Source organism: Coturnix japonica, chromosome 37, assembly GCF_054131305.1.
Source record: "Coturnix japonica strain WE chromosome 37, WE-NBRP24, whole genome shotgun sequence".
Taxonomy (NCBI): Eukaryota; Metazoa; Chordata; class Aves; order Galliformes; family Phasianidae; genus Coturnix; species Coturnix japonica.
In genome coordinates this window covers 1,710,552-1,730,368 of record NC_140699.1, presented here as the reverse complement: position 1 = coordinate 1,730,368, position 19,817 = coordinate 1,710,552, and the positions used below count along the sequence as shown (strand labels likewise).

The 19,817-nt window shown below is 50.0% G+C and overlaps 2 protein-coding genes across 6 annotated transcripts; one reads left to right on the top strand and one right to left on the bottom strand.

The window, feature by feature from the left end:
• The first annotated feature begins 3,152 nt into the window (after positions 1-3,152).
• Positions 3,153-8,484, top strand: LOC146754874 (man(5)GlcNAc(2)-PP-dolichol translocation protein RFT1-like). 5 transcript variants are annotated; one of them, XM_085526658.1, is made up of 5 exons: positions 3,153-3,644; positions 3,807-3,951; positions 4,564-4,669; positions 5,874-5,994; positions 7,693-8,484. In XM_085526658.1, the coding sequence occupies exons 2-5, from the start codon at positions 3,819-3,821 to the stop codon at positions 7,723-7,725; spliced, it is 393 nt and encodes a 130-aa protein (XP_085382784.1). In that variant the 5' UTR covers positions 3,153-3,644; positions 3,807-3,818; the 3' UTR covers positions 7,726-8,484. The 5 variants fall into 5 exon arrangements, with proteins under 5 accessions (XP_085382784.1, XP_085382780.1, XP_085382783.1 ...); XM_085526654.1 differs by lacking the exon at positions 7,693-8,484 and adding an exon at positions 6,446-7,579 and having other exon boundaries at positions 5,745-5,994; XM_085526657.1 differs by having other exon boundaries at positions 3,153-3,951; positions 5,745-5,994.
• Positions 8,097-14,067, bottom strand: LOC146754873 (maestro heat-like repeat-containing protein family member 7; the record flags this gene model as incomplete). The annotated part of the gene is made up of 19 exons (XM_085526483.1): positions 8,097-8,938; positions 9,053-9,112; positions 9,205-9,313; positions 9,402-9,503; positions 9,684-9,839; positions 10,145-10,321; positions 10,536-10,673; positions 10,817-10,931; positions 11,093-11,230; positions 11,314-11,492; positions 11,712-11,859; positions 11,962-12,116; positions 12,262-12,411; positions 12,632-12,738; positions 12,815-12,995; positions 13,128-13,232; positions 13,503-13,589; positions 13,705-13,822; positions 13,949-14,067. Coding segments are annotated over 19 exons (2,514 nt in total), but the record flags the coding sequence as incomplete, so codon positions are not given.
• Between the last annotated feature and the right edge of the window lie 5,750 nt (positions 14,068-19,817).

Below are 19,817 nucleotides of genomic sequence, written 5' to 3'. Positions count from 1 at the left end.
AAACCCCTGTGCTGTATGACATGTGTGTGCTCCCTGCTTCTATACACAAGTCACTAAGCAGCGCGTCCCTCATTCCAGTGAGTGGCCATGTGAATTACTAGCAAAACTGCTCGTAGTTGTGGACAGCTCATCCTTGCTGTTTAGCTGAGAAGTTAAAGCAGTAAACTGAAAACATCATTTGTCCTTTCAGCCTCAGCTTTTTCAGTCTGTTTCCCAGAGAGGTGAAAGTAGCTGCGTTGGCTGCCTCAGTACATGTCTTCCCATGCATCTCCTGGGAGCACTGTGCAGAGTTCTACTTGTGCTTACTCTTTGCTTGGAGGGGGGAGCAGCCTTAATGAGTCCTGTGAGAGTCATTCTTAGGTTTTTGCCTTGGAAAACGAGAGGATCAGAGGCATGCTATGAAGGAGCTGGCGTGCTCCTTCAGTGACAGAAAGGGAGACAGATGGTGAGCTTTGGTTCTTGAAACCTCCATCCATTTCTGCAAGGAGAGGACATTCATTCTTTTAGGCTTTCTGCATTATTTCAGTCTCTAAATGCAGTTAACAGTTTCACTTAGTGAAGTGTGCTTTAATTCCTGTCCTGTGCCTTCCAGCTGTAATGCTTGAGCAGTGGAAATGCTGTGTTTTCCCCAGGGGGGGAAGACGGTCTTGTGAAGGACAAAGTGTTTGGGAACCATTGGGATGAAAAGGAAGTTCAGGAACCGCATGGCATAAGTTTCAAAGAAAATCCCCAGGATGGTTTTTTAATCTTATAAAGGAATGATCTGCTCCACTTCTCCCTTATTTGTGACTTGTGTTTAGTTATGTCGGTGTGTGCTGTAAGGTGTGCTGCTTCAGTTGACGTTACCCAGGCTGAAAACACCAGAGGAGAGCAACAAGGATGAGACAGTATCGTGGAATACAGTGCAGTTTATAGCATGCATGTGCTGTACAAGCATTCTGACTATCAATATGCTTTCCTTGTTGTCCATAAAATTCCTCTCATTCACTTCCAGGAGAAGACTGGGAAGTCCTTCTTTTCCACGTGTTGTCTGTTCACCTTACAGACTGCATTGGAATAGTTAGACTGACATTTCCTATTTATGCACAGCTGGGTACAGGATGGGCAGTAACACACGAAGCTGTCTCGGATTTGCCCACCTGGCTCTGGTGATGTCAGCACATTTCGGTCCCTGTAGCAGTTCAGTGCTGCTGGCTTTTGCACTCTGCTGGTCAAACACTTCAGAAATAGTTGCAGAGGAGAGTTCTGTGTTTTTTTGTTTTGAATCCACCTCGGTGTGTGTGGGGGAGGCAGCTCTCGGCCCTACACTGACTGCTTTGGCAGACCCATCCAGTTTCCTCTGTAGTGTTCTCCACATGTGGTTGTGAAATCCAGTGGCTGACCTCTTTTCTAAATACTGAGTCACCATTCTTTTAAAATAAGTGATGCCAGAATTCTCCCTTGTTTTCAGGACCTTTCTTTCTACTTCTGCAAGTATTGAGCATTTCTCCCTTGTCCATTCTGCACAATCACTTTTCAAGTAACTTTATTATTCTTTTTGCTTTACTGTGTTCTGGTGTAAGTAACTGTTTGGTTTGTCTTCCAAGCAAAAGATCTGCTAACAAAGACTGCTTTCCTTCAGCAATGCAGGAGCAGCCACCGAGGAGTGTGCTGTGCCCCACAGTTAGCACAGAGCGTGTTCTTCACGTGGGCACACCTTCTGTGTGTAGAACACGGACAGTAACGATGGTGTTAGCAAAGATGAAGTGTTCTGTTTTCTCAGTTCAGTTCTGAGCAAATAGCTGATATGTCTTCACTGCACTACCCAGCTGGAACCACCTGATGTCCTGCATTATTAACGTGGTTAAATGGTATTGCGTGTAAGTAAATGTCTTAGCTTGGCCTCTTGCTAACGATGCTAGACTTTGGCTCAGAGGTAAAAAGGGACCAAATGTAAGCCTGGGCTGCAAAACAGCCAGCAGACTGAATGAGTTCACTTTTTATTGGTGAGTCGTCATGTGCTTCAAGAAAATGACACGCAAAGCTCATAGCAGCCTCACATGGATTTGGTTGAAAAACCCAGTGTTGCACAGTGAAAAGGGCTGCTCACCCTTTTATCTGTATGGTTTAACAAGACAAGTCTGATTTTGGGCCTCCCCTGTTGCAAATTACACATTCCACTCTCTGTACCGCTGATCTGATCTCATTGTTAAGCACCACAGTTCTCTCTTTTGTTTTAATAATCACACAAAGGTCTGGAAAACTGCCATAATTCAATAAAAAAGCAAGGCTGACTTCATGGTTTCCTGGCTAGCTCTCTCCTAGGCTGCAGTGAACCTGCATATACCCTTCGGAAACGTTACTGACAACATTACGGGGTTTCGTTCTGTACAATGTAATGTTTGTGAGAGGATGAAGTGATTCAAGTCACAGGCTCGGGGTATGGTGTCACTGCAGTAGTCAGAAGTGGCATTTGTGCCTTGCTGCTCCCATAGGGATGCTGTGGGGCTCTGTTTCTGTTGGAAAGATTTCAGGTTCGCCACAGACAGAGAACAGGTTTTTGCTTTCTGTATTGTGCTTTCAGCATAATTGATCGCATCAGCTTTTGTGTGCGGATGGACAGGAGTTTGCTCCACATCAGACATGGAATGTTAGGAGTATGGTGTGCACGGAGGATGTCAGTGCTGGTTTAGCCTCAGACGTGGGGTCAGAGCCTCTTCTTTGAACCTCTCCACATTCCTCAGGATGCGATGGGAGTGTTCTACCGCTTAGAACAGCCTGAGGTGACTCCTGAAGTGTCTCTTACGATGAACCTTCGGTACTATTGGATTCTCAGAAAAGAGTCTTACATTTTAGGTAGGATGATAAGGCACAGATAAAATGAGGTGGTGAAGTTGTATTGTACGGGCTGCTCCAAAAGTAATGCCTGCCGTTTATTTCCATGGGAACTGCACCGGGTGCAAAGAGCTTGTGCACCATGTCTGTGCAGCTGTGCTGAGGCAATTACTGTAGGTTCAATCTCTTTCCAGCAAATAAGTGGCACTTGACAATATTTGTCTGACTTGAAAATACAACAGGCTGGTAAGCATTGAGTGCTTCAGAGGGTGCCCTTTCCAGAGGAAGACAGCTGTGTTTTGGCTGAGCTTTGGGATTGTTTGCGCAGTAAGGATGGTTACATGAAGGAGAGGTTTCTGTATGCTCTAGAAGAAATTCTTGGTCAGATAGGAAGGTCCCAGTCAGCCAAGTGTCGTGTCTCACGTTAATGGTAGGCTGACAGAGGTGTACCTGTGTGTGTGTTTGACGTGGAGTGTTCATGGTGTGTTTGTGTGTGGGCTTATCCCGTGCACCTGGCAGGAGGTTTGACTCCTCATGAGGGGTGTGGGCAGCTGCATCTTACCATGTACAGAACTCACAAGTGGCTCCTTATGCTGTGGCGAAACTTGTAGTCCAGTGTAACAATGAAGACGTGGCCCTTTTGGTGATTCAGGCTGTGGCCCTGGGCAAATGCTGTGCTTTTCTTTGCTATTTACTGGCTGCTGTTTGCCCCTTTCCTTAAGCCCTGAAACAGAGCTGTCAATGGCTGATCTTTGTTGAGAGTTCTGCATATAATACGGAAGAGAATAAGAATACCTGAGCACAGCTGGAAGCCAGGACCAAGTGTGTAGGTGTGTCAATACCAAAAAATAGTCTTGGCTGTGCCTTGCATTGTGCCAGTGGACTTTTTCCCCCTGGAACAGTTTCTCTTGGTGACAGCAGCAGTTGTGCTGGTTCTAGTTCGTGTAATTGACTGCTGGGTTTTGTTGTTTTGTTTCTGTTTTTTTCTCCAGGATGATGTTGCTATGGCTTCGAATGTGTTAGAACTGCTGTTGAAGCTGGTGCTTCTGATTGGCCTTACCATTGCTGTTTTTGGATGTGCCTTTTCTCAGCTGGCTCTGGATATTTATGGAGGTTCAATGCTCAGTTCTGGAACAGGTAAAAAGCTTTAGCTGTGTTTTTTGTTTCTCAGCTCTGTTCTGAGCTCTTGGCTCGGTCAGCTTTCTGTCTGAAAAAAATCAGCTCAGGTTAAAAGGAGCTTCAAGTAGCCTCATTCTGGTAGAATTATTTGATTGCTTTGCCCTCCTGTAGATGCATGCATTTAGAATATTCCAACTGTAGCACCACAGCTCCCAAAGTTACCTGCAGGGATGCTTGCAGAGGCTGGAATGTAGCCCAGCAGTAGTTTTAACAATATTAGGAGGTTTACAAGGAAGGAAGGATAAAGCATTGGCTTTTCCTGACTTGTGTCACGTGTACCAGCTTATGGCCCAATAAATACAACCACCACTTTTGTGGAGGAGATCTTGTCTGTTACATTAATAGCTGCTGCCGCCTTGTACTTTGTGTTTGGGTTCCCCTTGCTTTGTTTATTCTGTTTGTCATCTTGTCAAGATGTCCAGACCAGAAGCTTCTCAAAGGGACACAGAAGTTGCTGTTATCATCGGTGATAATGTTACAGCTTCTGTTGTGGAGTATGAAACTGTGGCTTTATAAAAGAAATAATGATCTCTTTATCCTTGTAATGCTGCTGTCTTTATTTTGTTGTAGGTCCCGATCTTCTCCGGTGCTACTCGTTGTATGTCCTATTTCTTGCTGTCAATGGAGTAACAGAATGTTTCACGTTTGCTTCGATGTGCAAAGAAGAAGTGGACAGGTGAGGAGTACCCCCAGTGCATCTGTGTGTGATTTGCATGGAGTTAAGCATGCAAATGGGGAACAATTGTTCTGCTTGGATATTCGCTTGGAAATGCTTTTCTGTTACTGAGAAGGCAGTTTCTTTTTGCAGTCGTTTTAAGGACTGTGTGCAGACCTCGATGTAAAAGCTTTAGTTTAAACCTTTGGGTAAAAAGGATCCGAACTGACAAGGTTATTAGCTTTTAATACACAGCAAACTGGGAAAGTAATTTAATGTGAAGTCTTATTTTCTGTACATGTACGTGAATAGAAGCTTCAGTTTTTAAGGTGGACTGTTATGTTAAACTCCTTAAAGTCTTGCAGCTGTTAAAACTTCTCAGTCACAGTTTCTATAGATCACATTTGGGATGACATGAGTTCAGTGGTTTATCGGCCTTGAGGAGAGCTCTGGACAAGATGACTTCCTGTGATGTTTTGCAGCCTGGATGTTTTCTTGGTTCTCTGTTGTGGTGTGTTGGCACTGCAACCTGATGGCTGCCATCGGACTTGTTTCACTTCTGTGGCTGTTGTCTATTACAGCTCTGTTCCAAATTAATTAGGCCTTTATTTTTTTTAGGTCATTAATTAAAAGAGATCCTCTTTTAGCAGTTTAGCAATTGAGCAATTCTTTTTAGATGTGCAAGGACTGCTTTTGTCCCCCTTTCCAAGTGTGATCTTCTCTTTAAAGCCACTGTTTGGAGCAGGACTAAGTGTCACCCTATTGAGCGTTATTGTTCTTCAGTACCGAATAGAGAAGGAAAAAGTCCTCAGTGTTTGATACTGCTAATTATTGTTAGTAGGTTTTCTGAAGTGAATGCACAGGTGAATAGTAGGATAGAATTTCCTTCACTTAAAGTAGTTTTTGGTTTAGTTTACTCAACGTATTTTTCATTCTTGTGCTGCATTTCTTTTCTCAGCCTTGCCGGCTGTTAGCAGATGACAGGAGTTGTTGCTCCCATGTTTTAGAAAGCGAATGGATTTTTATCTTCTGAAAATGAGTTTAGTAATTAAATAGTGCAACTGCATATGTTGTTTATATTGTTTCTTCTTCCTAGGTACAATTTTGTTATGCTGGCCTTGTCCTTCGTGTTCCTGTGCATCTCTTATTTCTTGACCCGCTGGCACGGAAGTGTTGGCTTCATCCTTGCCAACTGCTTTAATATGGGTATTCGCATTGCTCACAGCATCCAGTACATCTATGAGTACTTCAAGGAAAGCTCCTACAGACCTTTGACAGGCTTGCTTCCCTCACCGTTTTTAATACTCGCTTATGTCATAAGTGGAGGAATTACTGTTTATTCAGAGGTAAGTATCTGCCTCGGGATGTTCCTTTCACTGCGGAGGTTTGTCAGATGGCTTCATTACCAGAAGGAAAGAAATATTATCAACAGGAAAGGCTTACAACCATAGCCTTGGAGATTTCCATTACATCTTGCAAGGCTGCGTATAGATCTATTAAAAATGAAACAAAGACATGCAATTATATTGATCTTCAGATGTGTGCCTGCTTGCCTTCTCCAGGTGGCAGAGAACTGTGTACCTAATGAGTCAGACAGTTCTGCTGGCCATCTGTATATCCACATTCTTAGTTCTTGGTAATTGATGGTGATAGTGCAAAGAAATGGTCACTAAAGATTCAGTTAAAAAAATAAAAAAGCAGTGCAGGGGGAATAAAACAACAACATCTATCATGTATGTAGCTGGCCTACCTTGTGCCAACTGGTTTTCCTTCAGTTGCTGGTTTCCTTTGTTTTAGGCATTCTTCTGCTGCGATAAGGGTTGGATGTCAAGGCTGATTCACATCAGCATTGGGGCGCTGTGCTTTGCAGCTACCACCATTACCATGTTCTGCACAGAGACCAAGCTGGTCCACTTTGTCAGAAGCCAGTTCCTCTCCCAGTATATGAAGAAAGGAACATGAAATGCTCGTGGGCAGAATAATTCTTGTTCGTGGCTGCAATTATGGAGGGTTGTATTCTTTGCACGGGTCTGCCTGGATAAAGGTTTCCACATGAGTTTGTTGGAAGTATTGATAGTGACAGTATAAGTGGTTGCTGACTAAACTACTCTGTACAGTGAAAGAGAGCCGAGTAATTTTCTCTTCATGCATCATTCGTTCTTAGCTTTTCTTCCAACAGCCTCGTTGGTGATGAAGGTCTGTAGTGCACCTGCCTGACATGAACTGATGGCCAGAATTAATGTGGGGAGCTCCCATTCTTACTGGTAGGGAGACATATATGAAGGCATTGTATGGCTTACGTCTTAATTAACATGTAATTAAGAATACCCTTATTGAGGATGGTGGGCTGTTGAAAAAGTTAGCAAAGAAATGGTTTGATGTTGAAAAACAAAAACCAGAACCAAAACCTGAAGCAAACACTGGAGCGAGGACCAAGCACGAAACCAGTACCAAAGTGGAACGTAATGCAGCGCAGAAAAACCTGAGTTATCGGTGCCCTGAAGTGAGAAGCATTAAACAGACAGTTCTGGTACTTGCAGGGAAGCTACTGGAATATGCAGCGTGTCCAAGTCCAAGCTGGCTGTGTGAGTTTACTTCTGTCAGCATCATTCATGTAAGGAGAGAATCGATTAGCTTGTCAGAAATGCTCTGAAGCTTTTCTCTAGACAGAAGTGTGGTGGGTTTTTGAGCAGTGCCGAACAACAGCTGTGAATTACAGTCACGTCCAAGTTCCAGAAGGTAGAGTTAAATATCATTGACTTCACTGCTGTTCTGTTCCTACCTGAGGTGATCAGTGCAGTTATGAGCAGATTTGTCTCGCCTTTCTGCAAAGTGGAACGTTGTGTATGTTGAATGAGATTTCCTTCTGGGTTTGTGCGTGTTGGATCTCTTGCTTTTGGATTAAAAAAATGCTGCTTTTTCTTACAACGAGGTTTTTCATCTGGTTGCTCCTTTTTGTGTTTGTTATAAACCTCTGTGTTGATTTAATTTATTGAAAATGTCAATGCTCAGAAGCAATAAAGCATTGAATTTTGTTTCCTAAGGGCGCCATGTCGTATTGCTGGTCTAAGATGTGACTTCAGAGCATACGAGCAGCACGTTGTAACAACCAGCATTCCCTTCACATGGTTTGAGTGGAGCAGGAAATGCCGAGTGTGCTGAGACGTACAGCATGAAGACTTCACTGTCATCACATAGCAAACTCCACAGGTCCTGAGACAGCTCTAGAAGCATCTTCACTTCCAATGGCAGTGAGGAGTTGGTACCAATGGACAGAGCTGACGGGGTGAAATGCTTTCTGGTATCACTGTGGTACCGTTAGAAATGTTTGGTTCTGTTAGAAATGTTTTCTTAACTGTCGCCTCCAAATCCGGCGACAAGTCAAGGCTGCGTGTGAAAGTACCGTGCCTCCGCACATGGGGAACAGATGAGACTCACACACAGTGCGTAATGCCAAAAGAACGAATTTAATGCCTTGCAACAAATAGTATATACCGGTACATGTGACCGCCCCCATCAGGTACTTGTGACCTCCCTGACTCCAGCCCAGGTGCACCCAACAGCTTTGTCTCAAGTGATGCACGGTCATAGTTTACAAATCCTGATGAGCGGGCTGAAAGGAAGTGATCACACTATGATACAGGAACATCCCCTTCACCCGAGATTTCTGTCCAGGTTTTGTCTTCTCCAATTTAGAAAAGGCTCATTGGTAGGCTAACAGCATTGTAACCAGCATTACTAACACATCAAATGCCTATTCCCATAGATTCCAGCATTGGTAACATTAGATCCTATTTGATTCACATCCAATTTATTAATAAAATAGAAGCACACTGGATAATAACCTGGATAATGCCTAATAATTGCAGTTCCTGAGACTGCATTGGAAATGCTAGAAATTCTCCCATTATGTCGCTCCGCTGTTATCTGCAGTATAACAGGTTACAAAGCAGCACACGGGCCCAGTCACTATGAAAACTGGATACTAGGGCCAGTCCTAACGACTCCCATTTACTTTCCAAAAGCACAATTTGTGCGGGCGATGGGGCAAAGGGAAGTGATGTGCCCGAGGAGTGGGGCTGAGCAGCAGGCAGGAGATGCTGGGAGCTTTGCAGGGCGCTCAGCTGTCTGCCCGGGAGGAGCGCCACCTCCTCCATGTGCCACGGAGCCTGGTGGAGAGCTGCCCAATGGCTCCTTGTGGATGTGGCCTCGTTTCCTTCAGGATCTTCAGCGTCTGAAGGGCCAAGGAAGCGACAGCTGGACTGGGGTCATGCTTCATTCCCTGAAGGCCTGAGATAAGAGGAACAGAGAGGCATGATGACCCAGCTCTCCCCTCTGGCAGGAGGGAGCGAGGGACAGGCATGTCACCTGCTGGCTGCCCCAACATCCCACTCCCTGGCTTACTTTGGTAGATGTGCTCTCTGTCAGCCTGCTGCTCATCCCTCATGTGCCGCCCTAAGAGCCCTGCGAACACAAAGCCCCGTCAGCGACCCCCGCTGTTCCGTGGGTGCAGCATGGAGGGCCGGGGATGGGGGAAGCTCAGCCTCGTGGCTCACCGATGAACCTCACGGCCTCCAGTCGCAGGGTTTCCTGCAGGCTCTGCAGGTAGAGCAGGCAGTCGCCCAGGTAGTCCTGCGCTGCACTCTGTCTCCTCCTCTTGGTCAGCTGAAGAGGGAAGAATGTGAGGTCAGTGCAGGCTGGTCCCGACCCTGTCCTGGGGTGTGGGAATGGGCATACTGTTGCGCATACACACCATGCAGTCGCTGATCTGCCAGAACTGCTCTGTCTGCACCAGGTGCTCCAGCTTCCTCCAGCGCAGGAACCGTGCAGCACCAAGGAGGGCTTTCTGGGAGGCCTGCCAAAGAGCTGAGATAGCACCGCAGCCCGAGCAGCCGCAGAGCCCGTGTCCCCAGAGCCCCTCTGCAGGGAGGATGCAGCAGCAGGGGCTGATGCTGCTGTGGGCTGCAGTACTCTTGATGTATGGGGGGCACCACGGGAGCAGCATCACCCTCCCCCAGATGAACCTGATTCCCACCTTGGACACGTTCTCTTCCTCATCGTGCAGGTGTAGATACAGCAGGACCAGGTTCCTGCACACCGTCTTCTGCATCTTCCTCTTTTCTTGGCCCTCCACAAAGCTCAGCGTTTTGAGGAAGAAGTCGATGAAGAGCTGACGCACCGTGCCGGACTCCTGTGGAGGAGGAAGGAAGGACATCTGTGTCAGCAGCTCCAAGTCCATGGCAAGCAGGGACAGCACCACCAGTGAAGTGGGGGCAAAATCTCCGAGCTGAGAGGATGCAGATCTTGAGGATGCCCTCAGAACTGCTCCAAAGTGTGCAAGCTCTGCCCAGCGGAAAGTCTGCCCAGGACCACGCAGTGCCTGAACCTGGTGAGCGGCCAGGAAAGTCCCCTGGTGCGCTGTCACAAGGCAGCAGGCATGGGCACGCTGGGCTGGCAGCCACATCCCTCGTGTGCTGGACTCCCTATCATCCTTACATCGTTAAGCAGAGCTGGGAGCTTGCCGGCCAGCTCCAGAGCCATGACGCTGAGCTTAACCTCCTTCAGGAGGTGCAGCAGGTTGCTGAATATTGGTAGGGCCGTGGCACGGATGTCACTATCTGCATCCTGCAGCTGCTCCATGATGCACGGCAGGAAGATGATCATTGTCCTTGCCTGTGGGGAAAAACACCCCATCCTTTAGGTACGGCAGCAAGCGTAATGAGGGCAAGGCTACTCCAGTACCAGCCCTGAATAGCAGGCAGTGATGGGGTGGGCAGAGCGCACCAGCTCCTCACTGCCTGAAGAGTTGCCGAGTTGTACATGGCCCCGCTACAGCCCCATGGCAGGCCCAGCCCAACCTGTGGCATTCCTGGCCACCCCTGCTCACCGTGTCCTGCCTCTTGCTGAGCTGCAGGATGCCCCTGAGCACCAGCTGCTGCATGCCCACCCTCTTGCTCTGCAGATAGTGGGCAAAGATTCCTATGATGCGGTGCAGCTCTTTGCTGAGGTCCATGCATTCCAGCATCTGCAACAACACACGTGGCTCTTAGTGCTGGATCTAACAGTCAGCTTGGGGAAAGACAGCAGGCGCCGAGGGAGGCAGCAGGGCTCATGCTGCCAGTGGCCTTGCAGCCTCCAGTGTTCTCTGCTTCTGCAGCTGTTGCTCACCTCAACGAGGAAGACCATGGCCACCATATCCCAGGAGTAGAAGTTGGTGCTGAGCAGCTCAACCAGCTGCTGGAAGATGGGGTCACGCAGAGCAGCAGGCAGTTCCCTCATCACCCTGCAGAGATAAGAAGGCACCGTGAGCCCTGAACCAGGCAGACGCAGCTCTGGCTGTGCAGCCCTCTTGCCACTGCTGCAGGGGCCACAGGCTCTGGTGCTGTGGCTGCAGTTTGGCTGAGAACTGGGGACCCCCGTGACACCACAAGGAAGGGCTCCCACCTGGCCACCACCTGCACACCCTGGAGGTGGGTCACAGTGCTGAGAAGCGCGTCCCAGCCCCCCTGCTCCTGGATGGCCTCCATCTGCTTCTGGAGGCCCACGCTGCAGAGCAGCACCTTCAAGGACTGCACCGCGGACCTGCAGGTGGAGAAGAGTGCGAGTCACATCAGGAGCCCCAGCACCGGGTCCCTGGGTGCAGCAGGGGGACGGGGATGTGGCACCTGATGGGAGTGAGCTGGTGCTGCTGTTGCCCCTCCCAGAAGATTTCCACCTCCTGCAGCGTCAGCTCCGTGGTGAAGGACACTTGCAGGAGAAGGGCTGGGAAGAGCTGGGGGAAGATGGCTTCAGCCTCCTTGAGGACCAGAGGCAGCTGGAGTATCTCTGGTAGGATCCTTGCTGCCTGCAGAAAGCACCCGGATATGATTCTTGCCCTGTCCCCTGGGTTTCCACCCCGTCTCTAGAAGTGTAGGGATGGAGAAAGGGAGGGGGGGGGAGGGAGACCCCCAGAGCCCCAGGCAGGTCTATGGATGCATCCCAGGGCAGGAAGAAGGCTCGGGGGTGGACAGGGAAGGGGAGTGGGGACTCAGCTGGGGTTCAGCTGGGTGAATGAGGAACTCACGGCCAGGGCAAGGACACGTGGCCTCTCCTTGATGAATGGGGAGGTGTGCTGCAGAGTGTGGTTTATGAGCACTTGGAACACCTCCTGCAGCACCGTCTTCACGGTTGAAGACTCCGAGAGCATTTCCCTCCACATGGTGACAGCAACTCTGCAGGTCCCCAGGGCTGTCAGCGTGGCTGCTCCTGCCTGGCTGACGGCCGTGGGGTGGGGAGGGGGGGGGAGAGGAGCCCTGAGGGCTGTGGCCCCATACCTGGAGCAGGTGAGAGAGCAGACCAGCAGGCTGCTGACCATCTCCTTTGGGAATTTGCTGGCCAGCACAAGCAAGGCCCTGCTCAGGCTTTCAAGAGCTGGCTTGGCTTTGATGGAAGGCAGGCTGCTGTGGATCGCCTTCACAATCTTTTGCACCTGGAGGGGGGGAGCATGGGTGAGAATGGGATGGCACCAGAGCAGGGCCCTGCTGCCATCCCCACTGCTGCCTGCCGGCCAAGCGCAGTGCCAGGGATGGAGCAGAGCCCCCAGGGCTGGAGCGGAGGCAGCAGCAGGTTCCCACCTGCTGTGGAGGGAAGCGAGCCTCTCCTGCAAGCACATCCACCATGTGGGCAGCCAGCTGGGTGCTGTGGAGGCTCGGTGCTTTCATGCTCTCAATGGCTGTGAGTAAAATGTTGACCTTTTCAGGGTACAGGAGGTATTTCAGAAGGACCTGTGGGAGGGAGGAGAGGAGGGATGACTTATCCTCTGCTTGGCTGCTCAGCTGTGCAGGTGTCCCAGGTGAACTGGGAGCAGAGGCTGTGCTGGGTGATGCCAGGGATATGAAGCGTGAGGGCCCCAAAGGCACCAGGGCTGCTCGGGGACAGTGCGTGCACTCTTCCTGACACTACAGGCCTGGGTTCTCCTGTGGGCTCAGGGTTTGCTCTTTGTACCTCGAAGATATTTCTGGCTCTGTCCTCACGGGAAACCTCCTGGTGGAGCGAAGTTTGGCTGTCCCAGAGCTGTGGTACTGTGCACTCCTCCGGTTGCCATGGCAGTCCTGGACAGGAGCACACACGGTGTCAGTGAGGGGTCTGGGCATCTGGAGGGACCTAGCCCAACACAACTCCTCTCACTTGGGGCAGCGATGAAGATGAAAAGCTGATGAACAGCATTAATCGCCTCATCTCTGGTCCTGTCATCCGTGGAAGTGCAGGACAGGATGAGGTGTCCGACCAGCTTTCCCAGCACGGGGAAGCGTTGGTTCTCCTGGCACTTGTGCTGGAACACCGCGGTTCCAACGAAGCAGGTGCACAGCTGGGGAGAGAGGCAGCACGGCTGAGTGGGCAGCAGGGCCCAGCCCAGGCTCTGTGCAAGCCTGGACACAGGTGGGCTCTGGCTGGGGAGCCAGGATGTGGTCCCAGAGCTGAGCGCGCCGGGACTTCCTACCTCAGGCAAGACGCAGGTGTTGCTGAAGGCGAGCAGCCTGGCAATGCACACCACAGCCCTCTCCTCCACGGCCGCCAGCTGGCACGTGGTGAAGGGCAGCAGGAGCTGTGGAGAGAAAAGTTGCTGTTGTGCCCACAGCACGGGGCACTCGTCCTTCCCCTTGCTCCCCAGCTGCAGCGGGGTGGGTGGTTGCGTCCCTGTCCTGCTGCAGCCCTGCCATCTTCCCGCTGCTCCCCACCCATCCCTCTAACACCACACGGGCTAGTTTTGGGCCAGCACCCCCTGCCCGCAGCAGGCCCTGGGGGGACCTCGTGTGGATCCCTCCTTTGTGGCCTTGAACCATCCCCGCAAACCCCAGCGTTGCCACATCCAAACCTCCATGATGTTCTGCAGCTCCACGAGGACAAAGCGGCCAGCGCTGCTCACCAGCACCTGCAGCAGGTGGTGCAGGGCTTCCATGGTCTGCAAAGGAGGACAGGGGTCAGGGCGGCCTGCCCTGCTGCGTCCTGCTGGCAGCAGAGGGGCATCCCGGGTGCTGGTGCCCAGGAAGCGTCCCCAGGGCTCAGCTGATGCGCACCTCCACGTAGAGTGCCGCATCCAGGTCCGCGTCGTCCTCGTAGCGAGGGAGGTGGAGGACGCTGCCGAGGCAGGCACGCAGGAGACCGTTCTTCTCCTCTGGAAGCAGCCATGCTCCACTGCGAGGGGAGAGAGGGCAGAGGTGTGATGCTCCGCTCAGCACCCTGTGCCCTGCAGCCTGTCCCGCTCAGGGCCCCGGCTGGGACCAATGCCTCCACGCTGGCAAAGCCGTGCTGGGGCAGTACCTCATGGCGGCGATGGTGCTCATGGCCTGCTGCCGGAGCTCCGTGTCCAGGTGCTCGGTGGGCTCCTCCTGCAGCAGCGCCTGTGGGCACAGCGGGATGGGATGGGATGGGATGGGATGGGATGGGATGGGATGGGATGGGATGGGATGGGATGGGATGGGATGGTGCAGTGTGCCCTGCTTGGTGTGCAGAGCCCAAGCACCCCATCCAGGCCCCCAGTCCTGGCCCTCGTTCAGGGCTCCCCAGTGATCCTGCAGTGGAAGGGCTGTGCCCTCAGCCCAGCCCTGCAGTGCTCCATTACCTCAATGCACAGCACCACCTTCAGCACGTAGTCACACAGCTGGCTGTGGACCACGCTGTCCGTGATGGCAGCTGTGCAGGCAGTGCGGACGCAGGCCAGAAAGCGCAGCTTCTGTTCCTGTGTCTGAGACAGGAGGGGAGTTACAGGGGTTGGCATCGGGGGACCCCGGCACCCTCTGGGCACAGCCGGGCAGGGGCAGCCATGGAAGCACAGAGTGCACACTACCTGCGGTCTGCATGCACAGCAGGCGTCGATGTAGCTCAGGGGATCCTCGTCCTGAGGTGACACGACGGAGGCAAAAGGATCCTCAGCTGAGCCCACGGGCCCCTGCTGGGGCTGCACCCCATGCACCTCGCCGGGCCCCTGCGGGGCCGTGGGGGTGCGGGATGCTCCGCGCCTCTCTGGCCAAGCCTCTCGAACTCGGAGTGGGGGTCTCTGCTCCATCTCGCAGCGAGGAACAGCGGCGAATGAGCCTCGTGTTCCAGCTCTGCCTCCTGGTGGTCAAAGCCCATTGTAACGGGGCTGTGATCTCACCCCGTTCCATCCGCCTCCACATAGAACCCCTTCTCTTGCCCTGGGCTCGCCCCAGAGCCCCACAGCCGTCCCTGTCCTTGGGCAGGTTCGGTCTGGAAGGAGCCCTTGTATTCACTGTGTGTGTTTGCCACAGCTGCAGTGTTGGGATCCGGGAGTCCTTCTTCAGTCCATCCCCGCATCCCCCCCTGTCAAATTAAACCATGTTCTGGTCTCCATTGGGACGGAGTTGATTTTCCCTTCTTGGCATCTGGGGCTCTGTTTCGGCTTTAGGAGAAAAACAGTGTTGGTAACGCAGCAGTGTTTCTAGCTGTTGCTGAGCTAGATGGGATGGGATGGGATGGGATGGGATGCGATGGGATGGGATGGGATGGGATGGGATGGGATGGGATGGGATGGGATGGGATGGGATGGGATGGTGCAGTGTGCCCTGCTTGGTGTGCAGAGCCCAAGCACCCCATCCAGGCCCCCAGTCCTGGCCCTCGTTCAGGGCTCCCCAGTGACCCTGCAGTGGAAGGGCTGTGCCCTCAGCCCAGCCCTGCAGTGCTCCATCCCTGCAGGCATTCAAAGGCAGGCTGGATGTGGCTCTGGGCAGCCTGGTCTGGTGGTTGGCGACCCTGCACATAGCAGGGGGTTGGAACTGGATGATCTTTGAGATGCTTTTCAACCCAGGCCATTCTATGACTGTGCAGTTCCATACTGGAACAAAGATAAAATGCTAACTATGTAAAACATGGAGTCAAACCTGTGTGATTTGTCCACACCAGGAGGTGATTAGAAAACAATTTGTAAGCTACAAAGCTGCTTGCATGAAAGGAAAAGAAAATAAAACTACAAGAATAAGGGAAAACCTTTCTTCCTGAAAATAGGAAGAATAATGGACCTGACATGAAATTTGGGTGAAGCTGCCTGATTTTATGAAGCTATTCCCATTATTTTCTTGGTGCTGTGTTTCCCAAATGAGTGGTTTCTGGCTGTGCTGCAGCACCAGTCTGCATGTGAACATCAACTCTATTCACCATCTGGGAAGATTAGGACTTCCCTTCTCCCACCAGCACCACTGAATTACAGTTACTCAGTGGTTAAACAAAGGAATCCTTAAAGAAGGGTTTAAAGCTGTCGTGTTATCTGAAGTGCTTGGGGCATTCTGATGCTATTAAGCTCTATGTATTAACAAGTTCAAAAAGAAAAGGTAGGCATCTGATTGTTGTGACAGTTTCTAAGTGATTTGGAAAGCTGTACCACCCAACCACTCCTTCTGTTTGATGGAGGTGACAAAGCTCAGTTTAATTTCTGACTGCTGTTTAAATTCTGAAGATGGAGCTGGTTCCTGGAGCAGAAAAAGCTCGGAAGCTGTCCCTCCTACAAGCAGGCACCTCTGAGCAAAATATGACATCTCAATTTCTGATGGTAAGGTCAGGAGACCTGATTCCAGCATCTAGCTTTCGGCTTCATGCTATGTTAGTGGGACCTTTGGCATCTAGCACTGACCAACAGCAACTGACAGGCTGGTAACAGTGCACCCCAAAACAGTTACGTTTCTATTTATGTTATGAGGGAAAATTGTATCGCATTGAGATTTCCAGTTTTTACTCTTTGCAGATCTAACTAGCTGCTGGAAGAATCCTGTACGCCATGTTCACACCATTTTCAATGAGCTGGATGAGTCTGTTGTTGGCATTTTAATACCACTGACCAGGCAGGCAATATGTATGGAGTATTTGGCTCTCTCTACAGTCATGAATGTTTGAGTATCTTCAACATGTGGCTCATTGCTTCCATTTCAGGCTGCCCAGAGAAGCTGTGGATGCCTGTCCTTGGTGTTGAAGGCGAGGTTGGATGGGTGATGGGCAGCCTGAGCTGGTTAGTGGGCAGCCAGCCCATGGCAGGGTGTTTAGAACTGGATGATCTTGAAGGTTTCTTCCAACCCAAGCCCTCCCGTGATCCTATGATTCTGTGATTTCATTCAGGTTTATTAAGATGAGATGAGTTCTCCTAAATGCGCTGTTCTCCATATGATGATAATTGGAGTCTAGATGGATGACTTAAACCAGACACCAAACTTTCTGATGGCCAAAATGAAATGAACTCAATCCTTTACTGTGTCAGTAGTCTGTAACTAGAGCCCATCAGGTAATTCCCAGCCTCCTGCCTGTATCAGTGGCTGCACATGGTGAAAAAGTCTGATGGGAGTTTAACCTCTAAAATATTCAGAATCAGCCAGAGGGTGAATATATTCACTATGCAAATACCTGCAGGAATAAGCTTGTCATGTATGTCCTCAGGTACCACAGTAGTTAATGGTGGGACTCAGTAGGTCATGCTGAAAGTTGAGTCTGCTGATCTTGAAGGCCTTTTCCAGCCTAAATGACCTTATGCTAATATTTCTGTATTTATTTCTGTTCAGCTCCCAGAAAACCTCCCACCCATCCCCCAGCTGACCCCGTGGGGAAAAATAAAACAGAAACCTCAGTGACGCTGGCATGGTCCCCTCCGAAGATGCAACGCCCCATTCCAATCGATGGCTACATTGTGGAAGGCAATAAACTAACTGGCTTCACGTGGGTGAGGTGCCACGAGTCTCATGTCCCCGTCCCAGAGTTCACGGTGAGCAATCTGTCTGAAGAGGCTGATGATCAGTTCTGAGTGTCTGCAGTCAATGCACATGGATAGAGCCTGTATCTGGAATTCCCAGGAAGCGTGCACCTTGGTAAGCACAAAAACCCCAATGGAAATGGGTCAGTGTGTGCTGAGCAGCTGTGTTGGTTCCCTAAAGATGTTTCCTTTGACTTTAAGGATAGTAGTGCATTAACACACCAAAGGCTTTCCCTTCTTCCTAGTTCTCCTATCAACCTCCAGCTACCACTAAAGTGATACAAGTTCTGTTTCTGTGACAGAGACATGAATATCCTTATCTTTTGATATCTCACATGTGCAAGAGGCAGAACTTTCTGTAACAGATTTGAAGCATAGAAGTTCTTCTTCCAGCACTCATGCAAAGGGAGAAGAAGAAATGTCCCTATGATTTAAACTTCCATCTCTAAATGAGATACCAGACTTGCATCTAAAGAGCATTAAGACATCCATGTTGTTCTTCCTCAGAACCAGTCCTGGCTGTGAAATCCCCCCTAACAACTGGTGAAGCTGTACCTGGAGGGGATGCCATGTTTACTATTGACCTTACAACAACGTGTTGCGGCACTTGGTACCTCTATGGTAAAGTCTTACAAGAAAGTGAGACCTGCATCATCAAGAGAACCCAAACTACTCACAGCCTAATGATAAAGAACGTCACCAAGAACGATGATGGAGCAGAAGTGAAATTTGTTGCCGAAAATGTTGATGTCAGCACCAAGATGAGAGTGAGAGGTATTTGCTTTGATCCTTCTCCTTTCATCTTACAGTCAAGGCATAGTTGCTGTGATCTGATGATTAGAACTGGGGCTGCAGGCATTCACTGCCTGTACCAAATACCTGAAATTGCATCCCATGACCTGATGTGAGTCCTGGTAATGACCTAAACATGATAGCACTGAGTGTAGGGTAAGCCAGTCTACCCAGCTGCTTGGTATCTGAACCAGATTGCTTCATGCCAGCTGATGAATGTCTGCAGTTCACAGCTCTTGGCCAGTGCATTCAGTCACCAGGTTTACCACTGCATCACCATAGAGCAGTACTTTCAGCTCCAGGTTCAGACAGCCTTTCTGATTGCACTGGAATAGTTTAGAAGTAGGGGAGCAATCATTCCAATAATATCTCTGTCAATCAGCTTTGCATGACAAAATAGAACAAATAAACATTCATTATGGGAGGACCTGTTTGTCATTGTGTGGAAACCTCTGCAAAAGCATGTTTAGAGCATTCTTAATCAGTAGAAGGAGATGTTTGGTTGATTTTTACTTAGTAAATCCGGCAAGAAGACCAAATGAAATATCTTGAATTGCTCAGCAGTGACACAATGATGAGTGCAGGAACAGAAGGTGATACTTTTTCAGAGATGTTGCAGCAAACATTGACCACATTAGCCTGATATAAATTGAAATAATGAGGCCTTTGCTCCTGACAGGTGCTGCAGTGAGATTTACCAATAAGAGCAAAGATGTAGAAAAGATCTCCGCTCGGCTGCATGAGGAAGCCAAATTGCAGGCTGAGCTTTCAGACACAGGCGCTACTGTGGAGTGGATGAAGGATGGGAAGGAGCTCAAGGCCAGTGAAAATTATGAACTGCAAATTGTGGGGAAGAAACACACCCTGAAAATTCACAGCGTCTCAATGGATGATGCTGGAAGTTGTCAGTGCATCTGTGAGGGGGATAAAATGCTCTATCAGCTTTCAGTGAAAGGTATGTGACAGTCTGGGCTGTCCTCTTCCTGCCCAGGGCCAGCAGACTGCATTCACCTGACTCCCCGACAGTCCAGCTGTTGTCAGACAGCATCTGGGGTGTTTTCAGTGGCTGTTTTGACTTGAACTGGCCAATCTGCTTTGTAGAGCCATTTGATTTCTGTGTTCTGTCCTGTGATTCGTCCCTAAGATATAGAGGAAATCAAGGGAAAGATAGGAAAAAGAGCATCCCAGCCTTCCTGCTCTTCTCTCAGGTTGGCCACGAGAGATGATGTCAACAGCTCTTTTTGTAGCAGTGATCCCAAGTGTAGAAGAGACCTGTGAAGAGTCACAGGTGTTGTATTAGGCGAAATACGGGGATGTTATCGGGCTGTGACGTGACAGGCCCTTCCCCATATTCTGGAAGAATCTTGCTACGTGTAATACAGTAGGCGTAGACGAAGTGGACAAAGGTTATATAAGGTCGTGTGTGCTTCAATAAATCGCCATTTTACCACGCTACCACCTTGGTGTCACTTGGTAATTGGTCTAACTACTGCTTCAGTTGGAGGCGAGAGATCGTAAAGCCATTAACGATCATAAAGCCTTCAAATGGTGACCGCCGACGTGATTCGTCACGATTAGGCGTGATTAGGGACTTTTGGAGCAAGGTAGTTGTCTGCTAAACGGCAGCAGGATCCCACTGCGGTTGCGAAT

Bases quoted from the DNA above. Each gene is read 5' to 3' on its own strand.
- LOC146754874 (XM_085526654.1), top strand. From the start codon at position 3,819: ATGGCTTCGAATGTGTTAGAACTGCTGTTGAAGCTGGTGCTTCTGATT. The intron at 3,952-4,563 runs GTAAAAAGCTTT...ATTTTGTTGTAG, and splicing joins AATGCTCAGTTCTGGAACAG to GTCCCGATCTTCTCCGGTGC. The intron at 4,670-5,744 runs GTGAGGAGTACC...TCTTCTTCCTAG, and splicing joins TGCAAAGAAGAAGTGGACAG to GTACAATTTTGTTATGCTGG.